The 25,015-nt window shown below is 40.4% G+C and overlaps 1 protein-coding gene across 1 annotated transcript in view; it reads right to left on the bottom strand.

The window, feature by feature from the left end:
* Positions 1 to 25,015, bottom strand: part of LOC102798301 (protein bicaudal C homolog 1-like) — a 58,612-nt gene that overhangs the window by 14,241 nt on the left and 19,356 nt on the right. The window contains exons 3-9 of the mRNA XM_006783686.2: positions 17,419 to 17,488; positions 13,838 to 13,917; positions 12,618 to 12,776; positions 11,268 to 11,321; positions 6,623 to 6,805; positions 3,144 to 3,395; positions 1,448 to 1,579 (exon numbers count right to left, since the gene is read on the bottom strand). Of these exons, the coding sequence (XP_006783749.1) occupies positions 1,448 to 1,579; positions 3,144 to 3,395; positions 6,623 to 6,805; positions 11,268 to 11,321; positions 12,618 to 12,776; positions 13,838 to 13,917; positions 17,419 to 17,488 (930 nt within the window). The remainder of the gene's footprint in view (positions 1 to 1,447; positions 1,580 to 3,143; positions 3,396 to 6,622; positions 6,806 to 11,267; positions 11,322 to 12,617; positions 12,777 to 13,837; positions 13,918 to 17,418; positions 17,489 to 25,015) is intronic.

Below are 25,015 nucleotides of genomic sequence, written 5' to 3'. Positions count from 1 at the left end.
ATGGAATATTTCCTCTCTTTAGTTAAGTAAATACATTACTCTTATTTGGTTATTTTGCCTGGTAGGAGCTCTGTAACAGTCAATACAGAGTGCACAGCTAGTGTTACAGAGGAGGACACTCAACACTGTGTCTGTACACTGCCTCCTAAAGTAATCATTACTCTGTCAAGTACATATTACAGTCCCAAATGTAAAATGCATAAAGAAGAAAAATTAGCTTCTTTTAAAAACAAAAAAAAAAACCAACCTATTTTTTCTTTGAGAAGAAGAAAATTGAGAAGTATAAAACCTGGTAACTAAAAGTTGACAGCAGAATAAATACACTGTACATAAATACACTAATAACATGGGGCACTTTCTTTAGTCTACGATGTTCATAATATTATAGAAATGTGGTCCAGTTTCCTATGGGTGCCTGTTTTAGTCCTCAAAAAAATGAGCTAATTTTTCCACAGAGTGCATTTCTTGTACTTTATCCAACCACTGATCACTTTTTAGCCAGTGTCTTGTTATGTTCTTTTTACATGCAACAGTCAAAACTTTGAAGGGATACATTTAAGGAGCTGCTGTGGTTCAGTTCATCTCCTAATTTGAAGGTTGCTCCCGATGCAGCCGTCAGAGTGTGAATGTGATAGAAAGCACATAGAATAACTTGCTTGTATGAATGTGTGTGTAAATATATCCTCTAGAAATATGATTTTTAATGCCAGTGGAAATGTTAAAGTATGATCCTGGATACACAATCTTTCCTAGTTAAAAAAAGGAAACAAATAACTATTTAATTTAAACAACACTAGGAGCTTGTCATTTAAGCTTATAATAAAAATGATGTGTTTGCATGCAAACATTTGCTAACTGCCACTAAATTCAAAGTAAATCTGATGCTAATAACAATATTCTTCATTTTGATGTGGGTCTTTGTTTACTTTGAAAGCACATCTATAAAAGTGGACTGTGAGCTAAATGGACTAAAGCCAGCTTAATAAGCCATAGATGATGCAGCATTTGGAACCGTTTCTATGTTCTTTATGGAGCGATAACACTATACTGCTAATATGACTATCGAGGATACAAAGAGTCCCCCCCCCCCCCCCCCCCCCAAAAAAAAAAAAAAAAAACCCCAAACAAAAATGGCTCATTGCGATCACTTTAAAAACACAATATGCATCCTCTAAAGCTGGAAACTGTTTTAAACCCATTCTTTGGATTTCCTGCCATGAAACCACAGAGATTAACCACATGATGATGCTCAAGGCAAGATCAGGGGTTTACTAAAGTCATTAGGTTTCAGCACTTTGTGACAATCCATTGAAACAGTTAAAATATTTTGGTTTGGATAGAAGTAGCTGTAGATTAAAGACTAAATTGCCTTTCTCAAAGCCAAGTCAGTACCAGTGCCTGAAATCCCAACTTTCCGTGCCGTGTGAGTGTGGGCTTCAAGTCATACCTTGCTGGGCTGTTTTGGCTTTGGTTTGATACTGATGAAGACATCCAGCTGCTCCATTAGCGCTGTGATACACTGGGGCTCCACCTCAATATCCTCTTTAATGTCAAACATTAATACCAGAGGCAAACAGCCCTGTGGAGCAAAGACAAAATAAATACATATTTGTAATAAACGTTCATTTTCTTATGTCAGCTGCACACCAATCACTTTGAAACGCTTGCAAGTTTGCACTGGTGCTCCAGTAATACAAGCCGTTTCTCAATAGTAGTATACCATTTGTAGAGCAAGTTGGTCACACCAATAAATACAAGATTCAGTGCTGGATTCATCCCACACTGAGTTTGGGAAATTCCGCCAACAGCAATCTGTTTTGCATGATCACCACCACAAGCACCACAGACATCTATATTTTGGGCTGAGAGCTGGACAGTGCTCCTATTGTGAGTGGGTGTAATTAGCAGCAGAGAGCAGAGCCAGACTGGCTCTGACGGGGCTTGAGATTGGAGCTATAATCTATAGTCTGGCTATGAGAAGCCAAATCACACAGTGCACTACCACGAGAAGGAGGCCTCTCCCACTCCTGTATGCCTATTCTGCATCTAGTTTACAGAACCTCACCTAGCCCTTTTCATGCCCTTTGTTCATTTCTACGATCGTCTCCCACTCATTGCTTTTTGTTTCTCCTCTCTTCCCCATCTCATCTCTTACTAATCTTTTTCTTTAATTCTTTACTCTTCACCAGTGTAAGACACTTAAGAAGCTCCTTCTTGTGTGTCCCATTTCAATTCCAAAAGAAAGTCATGTTTGGTCACTGAAACAACTCTGGCATTTGCTAAATGTCTTTGGGGCCAACTGGGAGACCGCAGACAAAGAGAAGGCAGCTCTTGCAGAATTACTGCCCCACATTATGGATGTCCAAACAGAAAGCCAAAGCTGTTTACAGCTGAGATGTCATATACACACCAGCTCAGCCGAAGCCTGAAGCCAACAGTAATTAAACAGCCATCACTTTTACACATATCTGAAACAGACCTCTGATTATACTCCTAAGTAATTTAAGATTCGGGTAGCCTCAGCGGTCATGGGAAACAAGACAAGAATGACCGCTGAGCATTTTAACCAAGTGAAATTTAAATATGAAGTGCTATCTTTGGTCCAAACTTTAACGTAATCTTTGAATTACAGTCAGGTTGATATCCAGTCCACTAGAATCTACCACACAAAGCAGGTCAACCCATTACCTTCTTCTTCTTCTTTTTAAGGCATAGAAAGGACATAAAGAAGTCAAGCCAAACTAATTGTGTCCATCTTACATGCAGGTATGTAGCAGCTATGAACCATGTGTGCTAACCTTGAGTCGGTTACAGATTCTTGTTTATCTGACAGAGATTTCAGCAGCTCAACTAGAGCCAAGCAAATCTCTCCCAAGGCTATTCAAAACCCTCAAGGCAATCGTGGTTTGCTTCCTAACTCACATCTGAAAACCCATGCATCATTCACACATACCATGATGATACTGATGAAACAGTGGCATCCATTCTAGCTACCACACAGTATGTGGAATCTGTACATGTAAGAATATAACGCAAATGCCATCTCTTAACCACAAAAACAAAGTTGGAAGGGGCTGGCTTAGCAGTTTAACATTCTTTTTTTCCAGTTGTCAATAAATTAAACACACACTGAAGATGAATACCATGAGGTACTGCCGTGCCAAGCACACAGATTCGATGGTGCCCTGAATGTAGACTGTGGATTTCTTCTGGGGGCTGTTGGGATCAGGGAAGTGGATCTGAGCTCCCGTCCTTTGGGTGATGTGCTTGATGTTGCTGCCGTTGCGTCCCTTCATGAAGAGGTGGTGCTGCGGTGCGATGTCCAGGTGGGTGGTCACTGAGATAGTGCTAGCCAGGCTACCGGCCAGGTGCTCCAGTAGCAGAGCTGTACCTCTCTGAACAGGGATTACAAAAGAAAATATATATTTTAGCATATTTTAGCTCACAGGATAATCACCAATTAGATTTAAAAGTAAAAAAAAACAAAAAACATTTTTCACAGGATTCTCTGCAGTCGTGTGCAAAAATGAGCAAATCCCATGATTCAAGAAACTCAAGGATGCTTTACACAATAACAATGAGCTTTGCCCCACTCTTCTTTACAGTGCTTTTTCAGTTCACAGCTTACAGATATTCTTTAACTCACAGCCATCCTAAAGGTCCTGCCACAACATGTCAGACATTCTGATATAGATTTTTTGGTGTGCTTGGAATCACTGCTCTGTTGCACGACCCAATTTCAGCCAAGCTTTAGCCGTCAGACAGATGGCCTCACATTTGACTCTAGAATACTCTGCTGTACAGGGGAGTTCATGGTTGACTCGATGACTGCAATGTGCCCAGTTCCTGTAGCTGCAAAACCAGCCCAAATCATCACCCCTCCACCACAATCCTTGACAGACGGTATGGCGTGTTTGTGTTGACCAGCCGGTTTTGATCAAACGTGGCGCTCTGCATTTTAGTCAGACATGTCCACTTTGGAGATCACGTCTCATCTGTCCAAAGAACATTCTTCCAGAAGTCTTGTTGTTTGTTCAGATAAAATGCTGCAAACCTAAGCTGCACTGCCATGTTTTCTTTAAAGAGAAAAGGCTTTCTCTTGGCAAGCCTCCCAAATAAGCCATACTTGTTCAGCGTTTTTCCTAATTGGACTGTCAAGAACTTTAACACTGAACATGCTAACTGAGGCACGTCGTCTCAGATGTAGCTCTTGGGTATTTTGCAATTTCTTTGAGCATTGAACAGGACATTGTCCCGTGAAAACTCTTCGCATGACTGCTGAGGCAACTGAAAAGCAGCAAAATGTTCCCTGCTGTAAATTGTTATGCACGATAGCCATCTGATCATTCTTTGAGATTTAGCTCTTTTAATGGATTTCATCTTAGTCTTCCTATGAATGGCTCCTCTTTCTACTTGAGTCCTCCTGAAATTGCACCCAAAATGCTGTCTTGACTTTCCTTTGTAGTTGCCAATCCAGCCCTCCCTATTTCACATGCAGGAAAGGTGAGGACCACACACACAAAATTTAGATCAGAGACAACCTGTGAAATTATACAGAGCAATTCATAGGTTATACTAATACTTCAATAATGTACATTTCATAGTGTTGGCATCCACAGTCTCAATGAACCAAGCAGCCAACTTCAGCATGTGTTAATGTGTTGATGTTAAGTACCGCTTGGATTTTGAATGTGCCTTGGTGCTATTAGCTTATGTACAGAAACATTTGTGTATATTCAGTGCAGTCATTACAAAAAAAAAAAAAAATCTATTCTGTCTATGATAGCAAGTTATCAAATTACTGTTTAGTATTCAATCCATAATACAAAGACACTTAGAGAAGCTGTGAATCCTCTCATGAGGAACCACCAATAAATGTTTGACTGTGGCCTTTGATAACTTCTAAATAAACGCAAATCCATTCATCGATTTAACTTTTTAGGCAGCAATATTAAATAATGCATCTCATTTTGGATGCATCCTCGTTGCAAGAGAACAATATTTTTGCCAAGAATACAAGACTATAGCTAGCAATTTGCATTTTTTAAAAAATATGCAAACAGTGCATATTAAATAAAGTAAAGATGTGATGAATTGTTAGTCTTGAAAAGAAAAAAGATAAGTGAACAAGAGGCTAAAACAACATTTCATTTTAAGCAGTATCCAGGCCAGATTACAAAGTAATTGTAACAGAGCAGTAAAGCAAAGCTGCTTAAATTCTCAGAAAGCACCAGTGTTTTCTATATAACCAATGAAAATATTGCTTTTTTTTTTTTTTAACTGTGCTGGCCATCTTAACAGTCTCATTCTTTGCCGTCTCTGCAAGCCATCACTTGGCCTTGTAAAGTATGTCATTTCCCCTCTTCTACAGGAATCCGCACACTGTGGCCAACATAAGACAACAATCCATAGAGCACCTTTAAGAATTGCCAAAACCACTAAGGGTCTCACGCCACCACACAACATAGCATACATATTCGATCCCTCAGCTTTCATCTGGCATGCTTCCCAGTCCTGACTGACCCCCTCAGACCTACCGCAAACTCAAGGGCAACGTTTCTGCATATGAACATATGTGCTGTACATAGGAACACACAAATGCACACGAGCATACAAATCCAAATAAAAGTGCACTGGCACTGATGAATAAATGAACGCAGAAATGCACATATGCAAAACGCAACTGTTGGCAAACTAAAATTAACTCCAGTTGTTAACTAAAGCTTGGTAGTGGGGTGGGGGAATGGTGGCTATGATTTGTTTGACAGAGATTTATGAGAAACCTCCCTGGCACTATCCTAAGCCAGATGCCTGTTGAGGAAATACATCTCTGTATGTTTATATATAGGAAACATACAGTATGATTACGAACATACACAAGCAGCAGAAAAAAAACTGCAAGAAACTCAGAGACTAATTTAAAGTACAGTTTCATTCGAGGGGAGCTTGTGGACTTGCTGATACAGTAGTGGGATACAGTATCCCCTGCAGTGGAGAGCTAAACTAGCAGCCGTCCAGTTTGAGTGACCAAAAATCTCTCAGCACTCTCTTGCCCCTGTGGTGCCGAATGTAATGAAGTGGTTTATATGAGAAAAGTGAGGCATGCCGAAAGTGTTGGTGGGCCTTAACGCGTGGCTCAGGAAACCCTTTTTTTGGCGTGTGGTTCAACACGTAAATGGTTGGGGATTCACTAAAATATTACAGAACTGAAATGACTGAGAAGAAGTATAGAGGTCAGAGTTCAAGCATATTTTACAGGACACACAAGGGCTGTTTGGCCTTTCCATAATTTTGCCACAAAGTAAAAAGGTGACGTTACAGAGTTTAAATTATTAATACAGCTGGTGCAGTATTAGGAAATGCTTAAAACAGACTAATGAGTCAACAGCTAAATATTTGCTGGTTCCTGGCTATAAAATGTAAGCATTTGCTGGTTTCATGCATTTCATGTCTTTTAAAATGTCGTACTTTTTTATCGCTTTATTCTGTGGAAAGTTGTAATGTGCATTTCCCTCCATAATTTTCTTATTAATAAGTAACAAAAAGCCTTAACCATCTGTTTCACACAACCCTCAAATGCCACAGACCATTAGTCACTTCTAAACCGTGAGATCCTTCTTACCTTGACTGCGTTGGCATTATTCTGTGAGCCGCGAACAACACCTGTGGCTCTATAGAGACGTGTCGGGGGCTTGAAGGAGACTGTGAGGTTGTAGGTCTGCGAGATGTGCTGCACAGTGGGCGAGCTGGGGTCAGACTGCATGATTGCAGGGAGCTCGAAAGACAGCACAAGAGGTAGCAGCTCCTGTAACGTGACGGGACAGGCGGAAGGAGGAGGAGGAGGACAGAGAAAGGGAAGGTATTAACAGTAAGCGACAACCATCGTCTTTGAACATGTGGAAGCAAAGTGATGGCGGCTGAAATGCTGCAGAGTGTTAGAGCTTATTATTAAACTGTTATGGCTTTTGTAGGAGAAAATATAAAACATGTGGAACCAGATGTTTTTCCCCCCTCTTCAAAAAAAATTATGACAGAAAGAGCATAGCAGCCGGTGTCAAAACATTAGTGACTTACACCGATTAAGTAAAAACGCATAAGGAAAAGGGGGATTTCTTCACATACTGAAGACTTATGTGAATTGACACACAGCCATAACAACCCTTCATTTAACAGAAGGTGGCAACACTTGGTATGTAAATCTGTCAGGCCAAATAAATAAATCTGGGGAAGGTAGTCAAAATGAAGTGGAGTAGCACCGGCAGCAAAAAGAAAAAAAAAAAGAATAGAAAAAAAGACAACGTCTGCAAGCAGCAAAATGCTACAAGGTCAAAAAAAAGTAAAAAAAAAAAAAAAAGAAGAAATAAAATTCTTCCTCATTTTATCATTATGGCTACACAAAAACGTCCAACTATGGTTTAAACTTTAAAACATTAGTGGTCCATGGCTTGTTCACTCTCATACATTAATTCTCATACATCAAGTCACTGAATTAAACCACAGGACCAGCAACAGATATCATTTCCTGTCATTTGTGTCACAACCTTCATTCAAAGAAAATAGATGCTGACAAGAAGACTTGACTTTATGCATACACATGCTTATATATACACAAGAGAGATAAATCACACAGGCACACCCTTATACAGAAAAACTGAAGGGAATGCACATATACACACTCATAAAGACAATGAACACACACACACACACACACACACACACACACACACACACACACACTTATCCAAACACTGACTCTTGGGCAGAGCGCCACTATGGTTTTGGCTGCCAGTGAAGGGCAAGCAGCATGAATTGCTCTGACCAAAGAAATGCATCCCTGATCAGTCCCATATGCGCTTGGCCTTACATTTATATCACGTTTCAGCACTCGCTCTCCGAGGGTTCGAGAAATTTAGGTCAGCACAGAGGGAAATGCAAGGGAGGACAAGCAGACCAGCAGGAGTCGAGAACTGAATGAAGAATAGTCTGATTTTCACGGCGGAGCTGAGTTCAGCTTTTTTCAAAAAGGACAGCTTGGCAAATATGGGTTTCACATGTATTCAAACAGAAAGTGCTGTTCAAAGGCCTCACTTGTCCTGACATAATGGTGAGGGATGAAGAAAAATGAAAATATCTTTGAGGTAACGCAACTAGCTAGACCTTTCATCACCTACCTGCCAGCTCCATCTCCGAAAGCCACATTAAATCCCCCAAGAATCCATCACCTCAACAACTGGCTTGTTACAGATTCAAACAGATCTCCACCCAAGAAGGCATCAGAAGTACGGCAGACTTTGTAGGTCCACTGCGGTGTGTCTGAATGATTAAGGGACATGATTCTCCCTTAGCTGCATTGCTAATGCAGGAACAAACCAGCCACTTCTGATTTTAGAAGACGACTGGGGAGGATGTGGTCTAATGCCCACCCAGAAGATAGTACTCTGTCTAACTAGCAACTGTAGGAGTTATGTAGGAGGACAAGAAACTGAGGTAAACTCTCTAACCTCATGCATTTTACTGTGGAATTTTTCAATTTCGACACAACTTTAAAAAAAAAAAAAAAAAAAAAAGATTCGAAAGAACTGTCGAGTCCACTTTTTTTCCCCCTCTCTCAAGATCGATGCCACTCGGTGAGCCCAGAAATGCATCTTAGGTTATCTTAACAATTAACTTTTAAGAAATTAGACAAGCTCTGGCACTTAGTGGGCTTTAGAAAACGTGGAGGACAGTTTTCCTTTATATTTTAACAGATCCAGGGTGATGAATTACGTGCTGACTTCACACCAAATGTAGGGGAAAAAAAAAAAAAAAAAGGATTAGCCCTTCAATAATCAGTCTGAGTGTGTTTACACACCTGGCTTGTTTTGTCTGGACCTTCTGACATTTGAGTTTAATCCAAACCAGAATTACTGATGTGAAACTGAAAAGATAAACACTGGCGCAACAAAAATACTTGATACCAGAAAAACTTCATCATGGTTCGTTTTTCCCCCCTTTTCCCCTCTCTACTGTGATTTTTTTAAAATATTGATCCAACTTTCTGACCAAATAAAAGAAGTATAGCAGACTGTCAGAGCTGGAAATGGAAAAATGAGCCACAGGAGCACTGGGGAGAGGAGATTATGAAAATATAAACAATATAAAAAGTCAAATGGCTAAAACTAAATTAAAATGTAGACACTTCGAGATATTTTCAGAGGGGATAAGAGAGGCGGGACAGGGCGAGGTGTTGAGAGGGGAAAAACTCCACCTCAAGATAAAGTAACTACAGTAGCAGTTTAACACATTATAAAAGATGTCAACAAAACTAAATCAAGCCATTGATTTGTCTCCAGGCAAACAGGGATACAGCTTCTGATGGCACGTGCAAGGCTTTGTATAAATATTCTGTTTGGTGAGATGCAATCCAAGTCGGTGATGACTACAGGACGCAGGTATACCACGTAAACATCTAAAGTATGTTGACATTTTCAGTGTGAAGCTAACGCTGACCAGATGAAATTTATACAATGTTAGGCGATCTGTACTGTGCCCGTCTGTTTGAGTAGCGTGACTGCTCTGTGCCACGGTGCGGTCAAGCGAACCGTGCCCTAATCTGCTTTAAGAAGTGGGCGCATGTAGCCTGATCGCTAATCATGCCCGAGCACAAACTATAACACTCCTTCATCGACAGCTGCCTTAAACTGGATGTCAAATTTATAACACTGTTGACAACACATACAATATGTTTGGCTATTCCAGGACTAGTATCAAGGTTTCCACTGAAAGAAGAACCAAGCTGACAGACAGGAGAGGAAACTCTTATTATTCAGCTCACTTGTCCGCTGACTGCATCTTCTCTCGAGGACACAAAAATCTTTGTGGTTCTTTGCAGCTTATAAACTTCTTTGTACAACACTGGTATGGTTCGGTTTGATTATTCTTTTCCCCTCATCCATAGCAAAGAAAGCAGACGATCTGGGATTTGATTTGTTGCTTATGAAAACACCCATTAAACATGGAGAGATATGGGTACATGCATGCAGACATTTGCCAGTACGCACTGCAACAACATCCAGCGTGACCTTGTCTTCCTGTCTTTTCCCTCCAGCACACACTCACTCCGTCTTTCTCAAAAGCACACATCGCCATGTTAGTTTTGGTCAGTTCATAGCAGAGGAATGTGCTCACTGCTGTGGTGTTGAAATAAAGTAAAAGTCTAAAGATGTAGTAGGTCACACAAGCACACGAGGTCTTTTTGCTCTCAGAGATGAAGCTGAAGGTTGGGGCTTCCCGTCAGAATGAAACTGAAGATGGAAAAAATGCTAGAAAATGGGTTTGAGATAGACTTGCCAGAGGGAGTGTTGCTCGTGCTTTTATTTTACAATAGTTCTTGGGAAGTGGACTGGGAATAAGTAGGGAATGGTGCTTGTGGCTTAGACGAAGTGTCGAAACTGTGCCTGGGCCACATATTTACATACTGTAAAGGTTGGAGCTTCTCCACTGAAGGATTAGGTGAGCGACTTGACTCGACTGTTCTAATTTTGACATTTTCTTGAGCATGGTCATGATTTACACATTTTCAAATGTTCTTTAGAATATTCTTAAAAATCTGGCTTATGTGACTATTTCTTGTCTTAAACTTTTGTCCTTAATTGTTTTAACTTCATGTCAAGTAATTATCGAATAGCATTTCAGATGACACAAGCTGGAGAGACCAAGTTGACCAGAGGAACAAGACATGGACACTTGGATACTGCGGTCCAGCTGAAATTTTGCCAGGTCAAATGTACTCAGGTGGAGCGGCCAAAGGCAAAGAGAAAACAGGAAATGGCATAGGTGGAGGTAAATTTAGGGCAATACTCTTATTATTTGTTATACATCTTTTCAAACACACACTCGTACTTGCAGTTGCTGTTACTTAGTACAGCTGAGCAAAATCCTTCATTCTCACCATTTTTTTTTTTACATCATGAGAAATCAACATTTCCCAATCAACAACTCAATCCTACCATCAAGTGGGATGGATTAGGCAGCCTTGTGATTTTCTGTTAAAAACAGTCCAATCTGGCTGAACTCTGCACTACAAAATAACATTGAAATCTATTCTTAAAGAAACTGGTCAGCACTAAAATCAGCGACAACTTTCAGAAATGTAAACTGAGCACAGTCGGTCTGCTCCACGGAGGTTAAAAGTGCAAATTTAACAGTCTGCAGGGAATGTGCCTTTGATACTCAAAATTATGGGTGGAGTATCCCTCAAAGACAAACGTGGCTGAATTCCAACTTACCCTTATTTTTACTCGAGCTGCCTCCACCCCGCCCGGCTGCCCTGCGATGGACACCTGTTCATAATAAAAAGTAAATGATGTAAATCAGTCATCCAGTTCCCCCGCACTCCAAGATAAATACAAGACTAAGGTACTTTGCATACGGTTTCATGTAATTGTGACATCTTTGCAGGCAATGTTTTGAACCGTGTCATGAATCTGCTCAGCTCAATGATGAAATTCACTGTGAATGTAAAAACAACCCTGCAAATTTAACCAAGTAATTTTTAAGCATAACCACCAAAAAGAGAGACCAGATGAACTAAATTTAAAGACTAATGAAAAGGGTGATAAATGATCTCATTAGCTTTTTCCGTTCTGATCCTCGTTTCTCACTCTAAAGACGACTCAGCAGCGCTATCCATGAAAGACCTTAAGCACGGTACCGAGCTACAGTGCCAAAACAAATATAAAGTTTAATTGTTGCTGTCAAAAAAAGAAAATTAAATCAACACAAAGCAGGTCACTCTAATTCACCTCTGCTATCTGCCTCTGAAGAAAATCTTCAAATATACACTTGCACTGTAGATTTTAACATAAAAAAAAAGCTTTGCTTAAGTGTGATTCAACAATATTCTGAAGCTCATCCGCTTTACTGAGAATCAAAAGTAGCCCCTTCATTGAGTTTCACAGTAACGTACTGTGTGCTCATCAATAAAACTGTACTGTCAATATGCCTGCCCTCTCAAAGGCTCTGATGCAGACTCAAAGCTTTTGATACCGGAGAACAGACACAGCTTAAAGGGCCTAAAAGGAGAGTGTTGCTGCTTATCAGCCCATACTTGCATCATCAGACTGGAGGGGATTGAGCAATGCACAAAATACAGAGTTCTGAGGGGAGTAGCTTAACCATCTACATCTGTAATAAGTGCAAACTGTTTTATGCAAAGCCCACAGAGAAACCGTAAGAGTAAGGTGAGTAGACCTTTGAAAATAAAGAACTTGTCAGTTCTTTCATACACAGGTGTAGAGCAGATATCTAATGCTTGGACCTCTCCTCAACTCCTCTTACTATACTTTAATGGTAATTACAGCAGGATCCTAGTGCTATTCTAGTGAGGCCAGCCAAAACATGCTGGCTTCCTCTGAGCTGGCCAATCAAAACACCTGAGTGAACCAACTCTCTGCAACCTGTCCAGACTGAGACCCCGTGACAGCTAGTAAATGGATTGGAGGGCTGCATACACGGATCAAAGAGTTATTTAGAACCTGAAACCTAAGAAAATCCGTTTTTAAGGGACGATGGTAGGAAACACTCTGGGCAGCAGAATGCAGTGCAGTGATCCAAGACATTAAAGAAAAGGTTCAAACCTGGTTGCTTTTCTCTGCCTGGTTGTTCCTGTTAGAGTCTGGGAAATGGATGTGACACCCCGTCTCCTCCATCACCCTCTTGATGTTGTTGCCTCCTTTGCCAATAACGTGTGAATGCTCTGTGTGGGAAACATCCATCTTCAGAGTCACCCTGTTACTCTAATGAGAAGAAAGAGCGATAGGGGTTGAGAAGATGACTGATAACCCTTGAAAAATATCAGTGAGGTGAGAAAAGTACAGAACATTGTACATAAACTAAAGGAAAAAAGCAAAACAAAACTGCATTTACAGCATTGCACTAATAAAGATATTTCTAGTAAATACACCCATCCGGCCCATGGGTAAAGCAACCATCTGGTACATACTGTGGAGATTATAGTCTCCCCGAGCTACAACTGTGTGTTCAACAAAAAACAAAAAAGCCAATAGACCTCTTGCTTTTTTGGTGATATTTTAATTTCTTTTAGTTGTATTTATAGATTGCCAATTACCAGCAATATTCGAGGCATTTTAAGACACTGTAAAGTAAATACCTTACAATATTAAACAACAAAGAGGTCCAAGATTCCCTGATTCCCCTGCTATTTCTCAGATTGTAAATCCTGGTTCACTGAAAGGCCTGTTGAACATGTGTCCCCCTTTACGCCATCTAAACAGTCACAAAGTCATTATTTTTACAATTTTCCACTCTTTAAAAAACACACTCACATGCTGCACTCATTTAGAACAGAATCAAAGCATCAAAATATGCTGTTTATTTAAAAAAACGAATAAAGCAAATAAAAATTATGAAATAATTCTGTGTATTCCAGGGGGGGGAAAAGGCCTTTTCGTGACAAAACCATATAAAATGCTATAAACAATGCCAGTTGGGTGCAGCTCTTCCGTGGGGGTTGCTGTACAAAGTGCACAAGCGACTTCTTGCCCCTAGGGTGTGCTAGAGCCCAGTCACCCAACTATGTGAATTATTTTGCTGTCATGGCAACGAAGCCTGCATTCACACACTGCAAAACTGAGAAACTCAAGACTTGGGTGTTGGGATTGATTAGTGGAAAGTTGATTGCTGTCACTTGGTCAGCGGGAGAGTTCAGGTGAAATAAACCTGATAACAGATGAGTGAGAAACACCATCAGCAGGAAACAGAAGACTGGGAGAGAGCTGCCTGTTTATACACAAAGGAAGTTTTTTTTTAATCACTGTGATGAAGGTGTTTTCTTTACCTTTGTATCGAGGACAGACATTATTCGGTCTTTGGCTTCCCTTACATTCTCCCTCTTCCCGCACACCTTGATGTGTGGATCTGGCAAGGAAAGAAGAGACGGGCAGACGTTAAAAACGAGGCGGACGGCATGTGTTTAACGTCTGTAGAAGTATGCTATGTGCGTGACTTGGTGCTGACAATGAGCAGAGGCAGAATGTGACAAGTTCAATCCAAATATGACACAAAAAGTCTCCACTTGTCAACAAATTACAGTGCGTCGGACAAAAGCTGTGTGACAGTAATTGCCGCTTTTATATCTGCCGAGTCTCATTTTCATTGGCAAGCAAATGCCATGTGGTGATTGGGGAAGAGGAGCAACTCTGGAATTACATTCAGGCAATCTCAAGAAACCATGAGCTGTTAAAAACAAAAAAACAAGATCTTGAGCTGCAATTTTGCCTAAATAGAAGACAGACACCCTCACCTTCTCTTTTCTGAACCTCATTCTGTCAACCTCCTTCAACTTCTTTCTCAAATACTGTTAAAGATCACTGACTGTATTCTGGTGTTTATTAGCAGTCACTCCAAGACCCAGTGGTGTTTACCCGAATGCAAACTAGTGATAAACACACCACTTTGAAGCATTTAAAATTTCTGAGTAAATACACTCAGCAACCACAAAAAGATCATGCAAGAAATGTCCAAGCAGTGAATAAACTGTGCCTCCTCAGCTTCTCAGCACAAACACTGCATAGCTAAACCTTTCACAGCTAATGGTTTTGTCTGTGTAGCATTGGGTAAGAATACATCTGGCACTGCTGCAAGCAGGACCCCCGGAGAATGCAAACACAAAAACACAAATATGTGCGAGTGTGTTCAGTTGCACACATTCATGTACTACACGTCCACGGTCCATCGCCCACGTGTTAACTGTACCGAGCAGCAGGAAGTCCACAAAGCCCCCTTCCAGGAACACTCCTAACCATGCACACACAAACACAGGATCACAGATGTACAGCGTAGTCCTCAGACAGGACTCGTTGAAGCACATTTATTGTTACAAAGTCACCGGGAACTTAGAGAAACTCGTGCTAGCGTGTTTAGTCTTCCAAGGAGCTTAGGAGTGAAAAGTCCTGCATGGGTCAAATATGAGAAGCATAGAAAAGAAAACAGTCAGGGTAGTTTCTTTTTTGTATTTACAAAGGAAGCAAATGTTATTAGTTTGATATGCATCAACAAACAAGCACAGATCTTGTTAAGAGTGCCAAAAGGGTCGGACAACGTCAAGACTCCAAAAGATGCTGCATCACAGGAGGGAGGAACAACAGCTCAGACTGTTTGAGGGTTAAGAACTCACAAAAAAAAGAAGAAAAAAAAAGCTGAAGTCAGACAGGAAAACAAAACAGAGAAAAAAAACAAGCACAAAGAGTGGTCAGAGATCTATCACAACCTCAGCACCGTTCCAGGGAATTTTCCCATCATTCAGCTGTTGTGAACAACAGAAATCACTCAACTTCCTCCTGTAACCATTAGAGGGAGTATGGCCCTTTCAGTGTCCCCACTCCAACCTGCACAGCACATCTGGCAAACATTAGCCAGCCTAAATGAGTGCCGCAGTCGTGATGCAGAACACCCCCGCATTTTTGAAGTGGTGTGTGCTCTGTGCTTTTTCTCCACCCCCCCCATTTTGTATTTGATGAATGATTGTTGAGAATATATATGTATATAAAAAAAGAACACCTTAAGTCCTACACACAACACCTATGAAAACAAACAAAAACAAGAGTAGACCTGTAGCTGTGAAAGGTGAATGTTTTCAGTCACACAGATTTTTATTGTTCCACTTGACAGAGAAGAAACCTTTTGACCCAGAGCTCTGGCCTGGCAAAGCTGAAGCATTTTTCCAGCGAAGGACTGCATTAGAAAATACCACACAAATGAAGAGAATTAAAATCCTGTTGGCTTAGCGTTCCTCATTCAAAACATCTGCGGAAACAGTGAAACACAACTGGCAACTGGAAGTAGCTTTAAAACAATTATCCGTAATGGAAAAAAAACAAAAAAAATGAGACTTTCTGAGACGCCAATAAACCAACACTGACCACTCCGGTGTCCTTATATTGCTACACGTACATGTCTTGTGCATGAGCGATATGGCTCCTCATTATGATAAACTGCAGGCTAGGTGCTGATGACGGCTTGTCCCAGAGGCTACCAACTTGCCTTATCGCACCTATGCAGGCGGTAGAGATGGCTAGCTGCAGGTGATGAATGAAACAGCAGAGCTGGCATTTTGATGAAGTGCGGCTCGGCATACGCAGAGGTTACAAAACATACAGATCCCCTCACATCTGCTGCTATCCCACCGAGTGTAATCAATTCCAGACTGCACATGAAAGTTCCAGGGAAACAAGAAAAGCTAATGCTATTAAAGAGTGTGATTTTAGATAAAAATAACGGAACATAATCTGCTCCATCATCTTCTGTCAAGAGCAGAGCAGGTGAGTTTTGTGTTGGACTAATTTTGTGTTCAATAGAAGGTGGAAAAACATCTGTGTTTCTTTGTTTCCTGAAGTTTACAGAATTGCTGATGTGGTAAGTGAAATGAACTCTATTTTGCTGTGTTGTCCCTTCCTCTTCCCTCAATTCCAGGATCCAGGTGGTTAAAGCAGATGGGCAGTTTCAACCCCCCCCAGAAAAATGCATAAGATAACCAAGTGATTATATAACACTCTTACCCTCTGCTGCTTTCGGTTTACGCAACACCGGGGAAAAATCTAACATCATGCGCCAAAAACTTACATTTTTTTTTTGTACACATCATCATTCCCAGGTGCCGTCAAAGGCAGGTTTTCTGAATGAACTAATACTTGGGGTGAATGGATGGTTGTGTGCGAATGAACTGCGTAGAACCTACAGCTGATTAAACAGCCAGAGGGAAAAGTGTTTAATATTCTGATGTGTTTGCGTCAACTTTTTATCTGTAAAGAATGAGTGAGGAAGTTACATAATCTCACTGGATTGCACATCTGGCTTGAAGATGCGCATTGTTTTCCTCAGGAGAACTGCCAAAGTGGGCATCGCTACACCAACTCCTCGCCCTCAAACCTGGCCTCACTCCCTCCCGGAAGAGCTTTAAATAACCGTGATAATGTTTTATTGGTAACAGAGCACTGGAACAACTTGGGCAATAAATGCGTGGGCAACCAACTCCCACCCCTCCACCTCCGCAGCAAAAATCTGAAAAAAATTCCTCCATGAAGATGAGGTTACTGCCTTGCGAGGGACAGAAAACATGCAATGCTTTCATCTTTTCAATTAAATTTTTAATAACCAATGCTAGTGCAATCTTGAAATACTCCCCTTTTTGTCCACCCAACCCCACTGAGTTTGCAAAGAACATTTTTCTGGTTACAACAAACTGACTCATAACCATTAACCTTTTTTTTTTTGATTCGTTTTTTCAGATGGAAAACCAAAACAAAGTTAACATATAGAGCTCGTCATATCCATACATCCTATAGGCTCAACATTAAGCCCCCCAAAAGTAACAAGCAACAGTATAGGAAGAGTTTGGTATAAAAAGCGGGGAAACCTCACCTTTTTTTGACTTTGCTCCAATTTTCAGTTTAGAAGGCCAGGCAATCTGCGTTTGGGTCTCATCCATGATCTGAAACAGAATGAAGGAGAGCTGGCATTAGATTTTCACAGATATCAGTACTGGTTGTGTATTAGCAGACAAAAAAACCCTACTAAATTAAAACTTTGAGACTTCTGTCTTGGCAGTAATTACAATAGTTTTACAGCAACATACTGAACTAAACTTCTAAGTTTGTAAATGTGTTTTTCAGATTTATTTCTAATTATACTATTATATAGATCACTGTGAGACACTATGTGGACTTTTGGAGATTTTAATTAGATCAGCTGTATCAGCAAGCACTAATTTGGGTGACTTTGAAAACACGAGGAGTTGTGACTCCGTTCAATTAAAAACTGCTCAGATTCTGATCAACGCCCAACTCCTCCCACCCCAACACACACACACACACACACAGGATTAAACTTATAAGTCACTTGGCTTTGCAATGCATAACATGCCCCGTGATAAATCTGTATACAGAACTGGTCAGCTATAAGAAAAAACACTCACGGTGAAAGGGAATAACAGTGATATTTTTTGTTACAACGGAATATTAGCAGTCCTTTGGTCATGGCATTCAAATGAATGCTACTTTGTCTATTTGTCTGCTAGGTGCATGTCAATTGCATAAGCAGGCTAATGCATCCTACAACTCCATAGAAACTCCTTAGGAACATGCCAATAAAGCATAAAAATTCCTCTGCTAATGTTGTGGTGGCAGACAGCACTAGGATACCCTCAAAAGTCCCTGATTATGTCCATGCATCAATGGATGAAGGCTGTTTTGGCCTCAAGCGTGGAAAATAGGCAATATCAATGTATGATGATCGATGTATATATATATATATATATATATATATATATATATATATATATATATCTCACTGGAGAAGGGGGGACAGCAGGTAGCAAAAGAAAGTACAATGAGCTGTCAAGAGGCTGCCAGCATTCGCTCCTATTTTTTTCTCCACCAGGAGGAAGTTACCTTGCTTGGCCTCCTGCCTATAAATCTATAACGGCTGCCTTTTGAACTGCCAGTCGTGAGAAGTACTTGATATTAATGGAGGGGAAAAAAAAAAAAAAAATCAGATGTGCTCTCTCCGTCTCCTAATGGCTTTGTCCTCAATGTGCTCCATCCTTGTTTTCAGAAATGTCCCGTGGTCTTATGTTTGTTTTAATACTTTCCAGGGGTTTGTGTTTTCGGGATGGAGAAGATATGAAATTCTCTGTTTCAACTACGTGATCAAGCACCAGAGGCCCGCTTCAACACATTACATGAGCAGCGGCTGCCACTTAATATTCCTTAGTGGTCCAGTGCATTAAGCCATAAGCCACATATTGTAATTCAAATGGGAGAAAGGGTGCATTAAGATCCATCAGTGCTCCCTAGTCAAATTAGATGTTAGGCTTATTAGTACTGCTACAACTATTCACAGCTTTCATTGTCCTCTCAAAGATTATTAAATTATATCTGCCAGTTCTTTTTTTTTTAAAGACAAAAGTACAGCTTCTATTGCTAACTGAGGCACAAACCAGAAAGGGAAGCTCATAAACTCCTCCGTCTGCTTTTCTACATGTTGAAGGGTTTTTCTTGAAATCATCAACAACATAGTTTGACAGCTTATCCACAGCCAGTCACACGCACCTGTAAAACAGAGAGCCAGCTTCCAAAGGCCTGATGTGTGTTTCGCTTTACGCTACAGCTGAGCTGTATATTCTAAGCCGATGAGGGTTGACGGCCCTTTTCAGGCCTCACTGATTTCCTACACCTTCACACATAAAAATGTGAAAACCTAGTACCCTGAAGTCAGAATTTTAACTTTTATTAAGCGATGGCATCTATGGGTTTATTTTATAGGCTCCTTTTAGAGGTAAGTAAAGTTCCTCTCACGAGTGTCTGCATTCCTCAAGAAAAACAAAACAACAACTCAATAAAAACTTACTGATGTATTGTTATATTCTTCCCTCCCTCCTAAACTCTTGACCCAAGTTGCATATCTTTTTAGAATTATCATCATCTAAGGGTAAAAAAAATTAAGCTTTTAGTCCTCCTTGTGATTTATCTTTCTCGTGGTTCTGCGATTACTTGCAGTGTCTACTGAGTGCAATGTACATGTTGTGCAATGAAAATAAAGGCAAATTCTTCTCAGATAATCTTGCTCAACTATTTCTGTAAGGAATTTATTCTGGTATCATTAAAGGGTCTAAGCTGGAAACAGATCTGGCCTTTAGCATGCTGCTAATGATCACCCATTACTGTCTTACTGGAGACCTTCCCATTCCTCTTTGATGCAGGATTTTTTACAAGTGCTGCAACAACATTATCCATGTATTCACTCAAAATGGTTTTACACAGAGTGTAAGTCAAGCCTGAAACCAAAATCTGACAAGTTTTATGTTAGTGAGTTTCAAACAAGCCTCGGGCACAAGCAGCTAATCTACAACATGACACCCACCCACTGACGTCTGGTATATGTGAGAAAGGACAATAAATCACAAACACCCCTGTAGCTGAATGCAAACTTTTCTTCGCAGTCTGAATCACATGCTCACACCAGCTGGATGCATCACAAGCAGCATTAAAGGACATTCTGTTCCCGGCGATAAAGACAAATTATCCCTTAACTTTTTCCTTTAATTTTAAAAGTGTTTTTTGTAACTTCTGTTCTTACAAATCCCTCTCCTGTGGCAATGACATGCGTGTCTGGATTTGTCATGAAGGCCTTTAATTTAAAAGCACATATGAAAGAAACATAAGACTGCAGCAAGCTCCCAGAGGTAACAGAAACTGCAGTGGCAATGGTGCAACTAAAGCCAGATGACTGATAGCGAGTAAAATGACACTGTAAATGGAAATGTACTTTTCACTCTCTTAAAGCTACGCAGAAACTACAATGGAGCACAGAAAATAAGCAAAGTAGAAGGCTTATGATTTAAAAAAAAGAAAAGAAAAAAAAGACATTATGGCTTATACCCTAACTTTTTCTGTAAAAAGGGCTTTGTTCAGAGAAACCTGTTTCCTGTCCAGCGTTGCTGTTCTTGGCAGGGTCCTGCAGATGGGACTGATTTCTGGCAGACCACACACCATTTTAAAGGGTGGATGGTGTTTATTTATGAAGGGGCTAGCAAATGCCTCTCAAATGGGTGAAGATATTTGCACAAATTTAAGTAACCTATATATTTACCATTCCAGCCACTCTATTCTGCCACCCTAGCCTTTCTGAAATGAATACAAAAATGACTGTGGCTCCAACAACATTTCATGGCACGACCTTGACATGATCAGCTCTTGGTGGTTTGCAGCTGTGCGTGCAGATGTGTGCGTAACATAACACAGGATATCATTAAGTAAATGTCCTCAAAGATGGCACATCCATTTAAAACACGTGACTGCGTTAGTATGTATTGCACAGCAGCAGTCGACAGTGTAGAGGCATGTTTCCTGGATCTCGCTGCAATGGTGCAGCTGTTGATTCAGCTGGAATATGTGCGACTGTGTGTGTGTGTGTTTGCGGGGATGACAGAGGGTTTCTGGGGGGAGGTGTCAGAGTTACGAGACTGAGAAAACAGCAGAGCTCGAAGATGACAGCACTGACTGAACCGTTCCCGTGAGGCTCAACAGTCATAGCTGAGTTCATGTTAACAGAGTGCTAAGTTGCAGCACCGTAACTCTTCTGGGCAACACATACACACGCAGACACACACACACTTTAATGGATGACGCATGATAATTCAAACTGCTCGACTGAACACAAACATTTGTTTATGTATGTTTTGATGCCACTCATACTGACCTAGTTATTTCAACGTCTCACAGACGTATGCCAACCAAATATTTCACCCTGACAGTCTTCATTTTTCATGTTTTTTCCTTGTCAGCGCAGCGGAATACAAAATGCGTCAGTGTAAATGAAATGAATTACATCTGGCATCAGATGCAGAGAACACTGGCACTTAAATATCCTGCTTGGCATTATTTAGAGAACCACAACCTCTGGGATGGAGACAGAAGCAGGACTGGGGAGGAACTGGATAGAGGTTCAAAAGGCTTCTCTCAACTCAAATCCACTCAAAGCTCTTCTGTGGTGCGTGGTGTTATCGTCTTTGGTTGCCCCACGACTCAACCTCTACACACCTCTCCATAGAGCTTAGAGTGATGTAACACTCCCAACAGTTTACAGCGTAAAATTTTTACTGCATAACAATATGATGAACTGTTCACTGACGCACGCTTTCTGTTAAACAATCAAGTATATTATTTGGAGAGAAATCCCCTGCTTAAACCAGAATTATAACAAGGAAACATTAATGGATTAATAGAGTGCAAAGACCTAATAACATTGGAACAACAGCAGGGAAGAGGCAGAAAGAGACGTGCGAGAGGGGAAAAACATGAGTGAGTGATGCCAAAAACAGGCTGAAAAGAGAAAAGGGACATAACTGGTAAGATTCCCTCACAGGAGCTGCAGGGAACTTCACATGGCTAACTTCACGGCTGGTGCACCCTCCTGTTATCCAACATTGTCTGCCATCTTCTACTATGTTATTGACAACATGAAGAGGGTGGACTGTTTTGGACTCTATGACAAAAAGTTGCTCTGAGCTCAAAGGAAGTCCAGCAGACAGTGAGTAAGAGGGTTTGATCAACTGCAGCAGGCAGGCTTGGGAAGAAAGTGCGGGGGTGGATCATTTTGTGCTGCTCTTGCCAGAGACTGAACTCTAAAAATCTCAACTGCTGAGGCAACTACAAAATCTAATTCCCAACACCCAAAGTGTAAGAATGCGTGCGTCAAAAATGACTATATGCTTTCTTATGTGTGGGAGAGACTTTCTTTGCATGTGCCTTATTAGTCCCACTGAGTGTGTGTGGTTCATGGGTGTGTTGGAAGGGCAGGAAGCAGTCCAACTAAGAGTTTCCATTTTCATCAACTTCAAGGTATTTCACACACCTCATCCATTTTCTTTCAACAATCCACAGTTACACTGTGTGTTTATTTTCCCAACTCAAATTGGGCATGTATGGTGATCACGCTATCAGAGGGGAAACTATACAGAGCTGTCCAAATGGAAATTCTACAATAAAAACATGACTTTAGCACTTTACTGCTTCTTACCAGACTGCCAACTCAAACAGCTGCACACTAATTTTTAATTGTCAATTTAACCTCTAGTAACCACTGTTTCTTTGAACAAGCTGTGACAATATTCAAGTCAAGGACATTTAAAGTCATGGCTGGCAAAGTCAATACACCACCAGGCGTATTTTGCCAGACCTGCTTTGAGGTAGACATCTAGACTGCATATCCTAAACACTGCTGTTCTATCCAAGCCAAAAGAAGCGAAGGAAGAGCTAGAGTGCATTATATCGAGAGTCCTTGTTAAAATTCCGACGAGGGAAATCTTAAGGCGCCTGGTTTGCATTACTTGGTTTTTGAAAACTGCTTCAGGGACAGTTAAATTGCCTCCTTCTTTGACATTTAACTCTGATTCCTAACCTCCAAAACCAAATACGGAAAATAGACAAAGGAGGAATGCTAAAGCAGACCGCTGTCCATCATTTATTTCATTACAGCCCATTAACATAGTATAGAGGGAGATTTAATATAATGAGGAAGCTGAGTTTTAAACAAAAATCAATCCACTTGAGATAAATTAAGGAAACCACAATACACTATCTGAGATACTTTGTAAGATCTGACATAAAAATTCAATTTGGGTCAACTGTTAAGTCTCATTGTTGCCAGTGTGATTAGACTGTACGCAGTGACCAATCTCGATTACGTTTGAGACAGTTTCCTTTATGATACCGACTCAAATGCTGCCCAAATCGACATACCACTCCATTAATCATAGTTATGTACAGCATTTGGTGTGTTTTTTTTAACAACAGCTGACTATAACACACAGTAATGATACAGTGTGTTGCAGAAGCCTCGTTATTCATTTCATGCAATGTGTCTAATAACTGAGAAGTGCAACCTCTCTGCATCTGCAGATGATGCTTCAGGTGTTACTTTGCAAAATACGTTTTAATACAGTCAGAGTCTCGGTTAATTTTTTTTTCTTTCCAACTTGCTTACATAAAACGTCATTGTGTAATTTAATGCTTGATACAGGTAGTTTCACACAAAGAACTCAGTCTTGCACTTCAAGTTGCTAAAATACCCCTTTGGAAAAGTTGCATTCACTTCAAAGCCAAAGGCACCACTCTGCCAAGACCTTAGGAACATCAGATCTTTACATGCAAGACTGTTGATCTGCTGCTTTTAGAACTGAAGCACAGACGGAAAAGACATAACCCAACATTTTTTTTTTTTTTTTAGAAAAATAAAAAGCTATAAATGCTTTGTCGCAATGACTCTTGTTTTAGGGTCTGATGACAGACAATTTTTACTCCCAAAACATGAGTTGAAACATAGCTCTGCCCGACACACAATGTTGTGATCTTAGTCAGCATCTGCACCATCTTTTCTCTTGTGACATATGCATGCAGACAGGTTATGGAAAATCTATAAATTTAAGCCGTGAGCTTAAGTTTTAGTATTGTGAATTGTTGATCAATAGAATTTTGTTTTATTTTAATTACTTTTAATATCATTTTACATAATTCTTAACATGAGGGGGACAAAGAGTAAATCATGCATATAAACAATTGACTTAGAAGGGACAGTTATTGCAATTATTGGTGCAATTGTAATGAGCTTTAAAGTCAATATTGGGTATGATCGCCTTTGGTTTAGGTAAGCTTTCTTATAATTTATGCAAAGAGTCTTAACAAAAAGTTTTCTGGGCTTATTAAAGGACGTTTAAAGCTCTTTTTTGGATGTTGGCTGCCTTTCCCCCACACAATCCCTGTCAGGATAATCCTGCACTGCTTCCGTAATGTTCTAGGATAACGTGGCATATAGCAGCTTTATCACCATTTCTCTTCTTTTTTGACAACCACCCATTTGTTGAGACATTTCTGATAGGGCTTCAACAAATATTAGATTTATCTACTGAAGGTGCACATGCATCCGTCAGGTCCTGTATCATGTCTCTTTAGATTTTTCCTAGCCACTTCTTTTGTCCTTCACTTGTCCAGTTCCCTCATCTTTAATTAACAATACAGTGCAGAGATATGCCAAGCTTTTGGATGATTGCTTGTTGGGAATCACCTTATCTTTAGCATTTTTCATAAATTCAGCTAAAGAAGTGGGAACAATTTACATGTTTTTGTGAGAGGCTGCTAGTAACAAAATGCCCAAAGATGCAATTTAAAATTGGTTCTTTGCTAAGTTGCTCGTTATATGTTAGTGTCCCCAGTCTTTGTTGTGGTCTTTCATTTTTTGGAAGCAAACACATGTGTCCCTCACGTTTTTCTGTGTCATTCCAATAGTTTGGGCAATCTCCCTCCAGGAATTAGCTGACATCTGTGAGTCCTTATATTGAGGCTATGATTATTACTCTCTCACTGATAATCAAAAACTGTAGGACAAAAAGCAGCAGTGACAATAATTGTGGGCTGTGTCAACGCCCAATCTAGTTAATTTTCCAGGGAGTTTACAGTTACAT

This window comes from Neolamprologus brichardi, chromosome 13, assembly GCF_056152115.1.
Source record: "Neolamprologus brichardi isolate AB-2024 chromosome 13, ASM5615211v1, whole genome shotgun sequence".
NCBI classification, from domain to species: domain Eukaryota; kingdom Metazoa; phylum Chordata; class Actinopteri; order Cichliformes; family Cichlidae; genus Neolamprologus; species Neolamprologus brichardi.
Note: the sequence above shows the minus strand (reverse complement) of the source record. Positions and strands in the feature narration are given on the sequence as shown.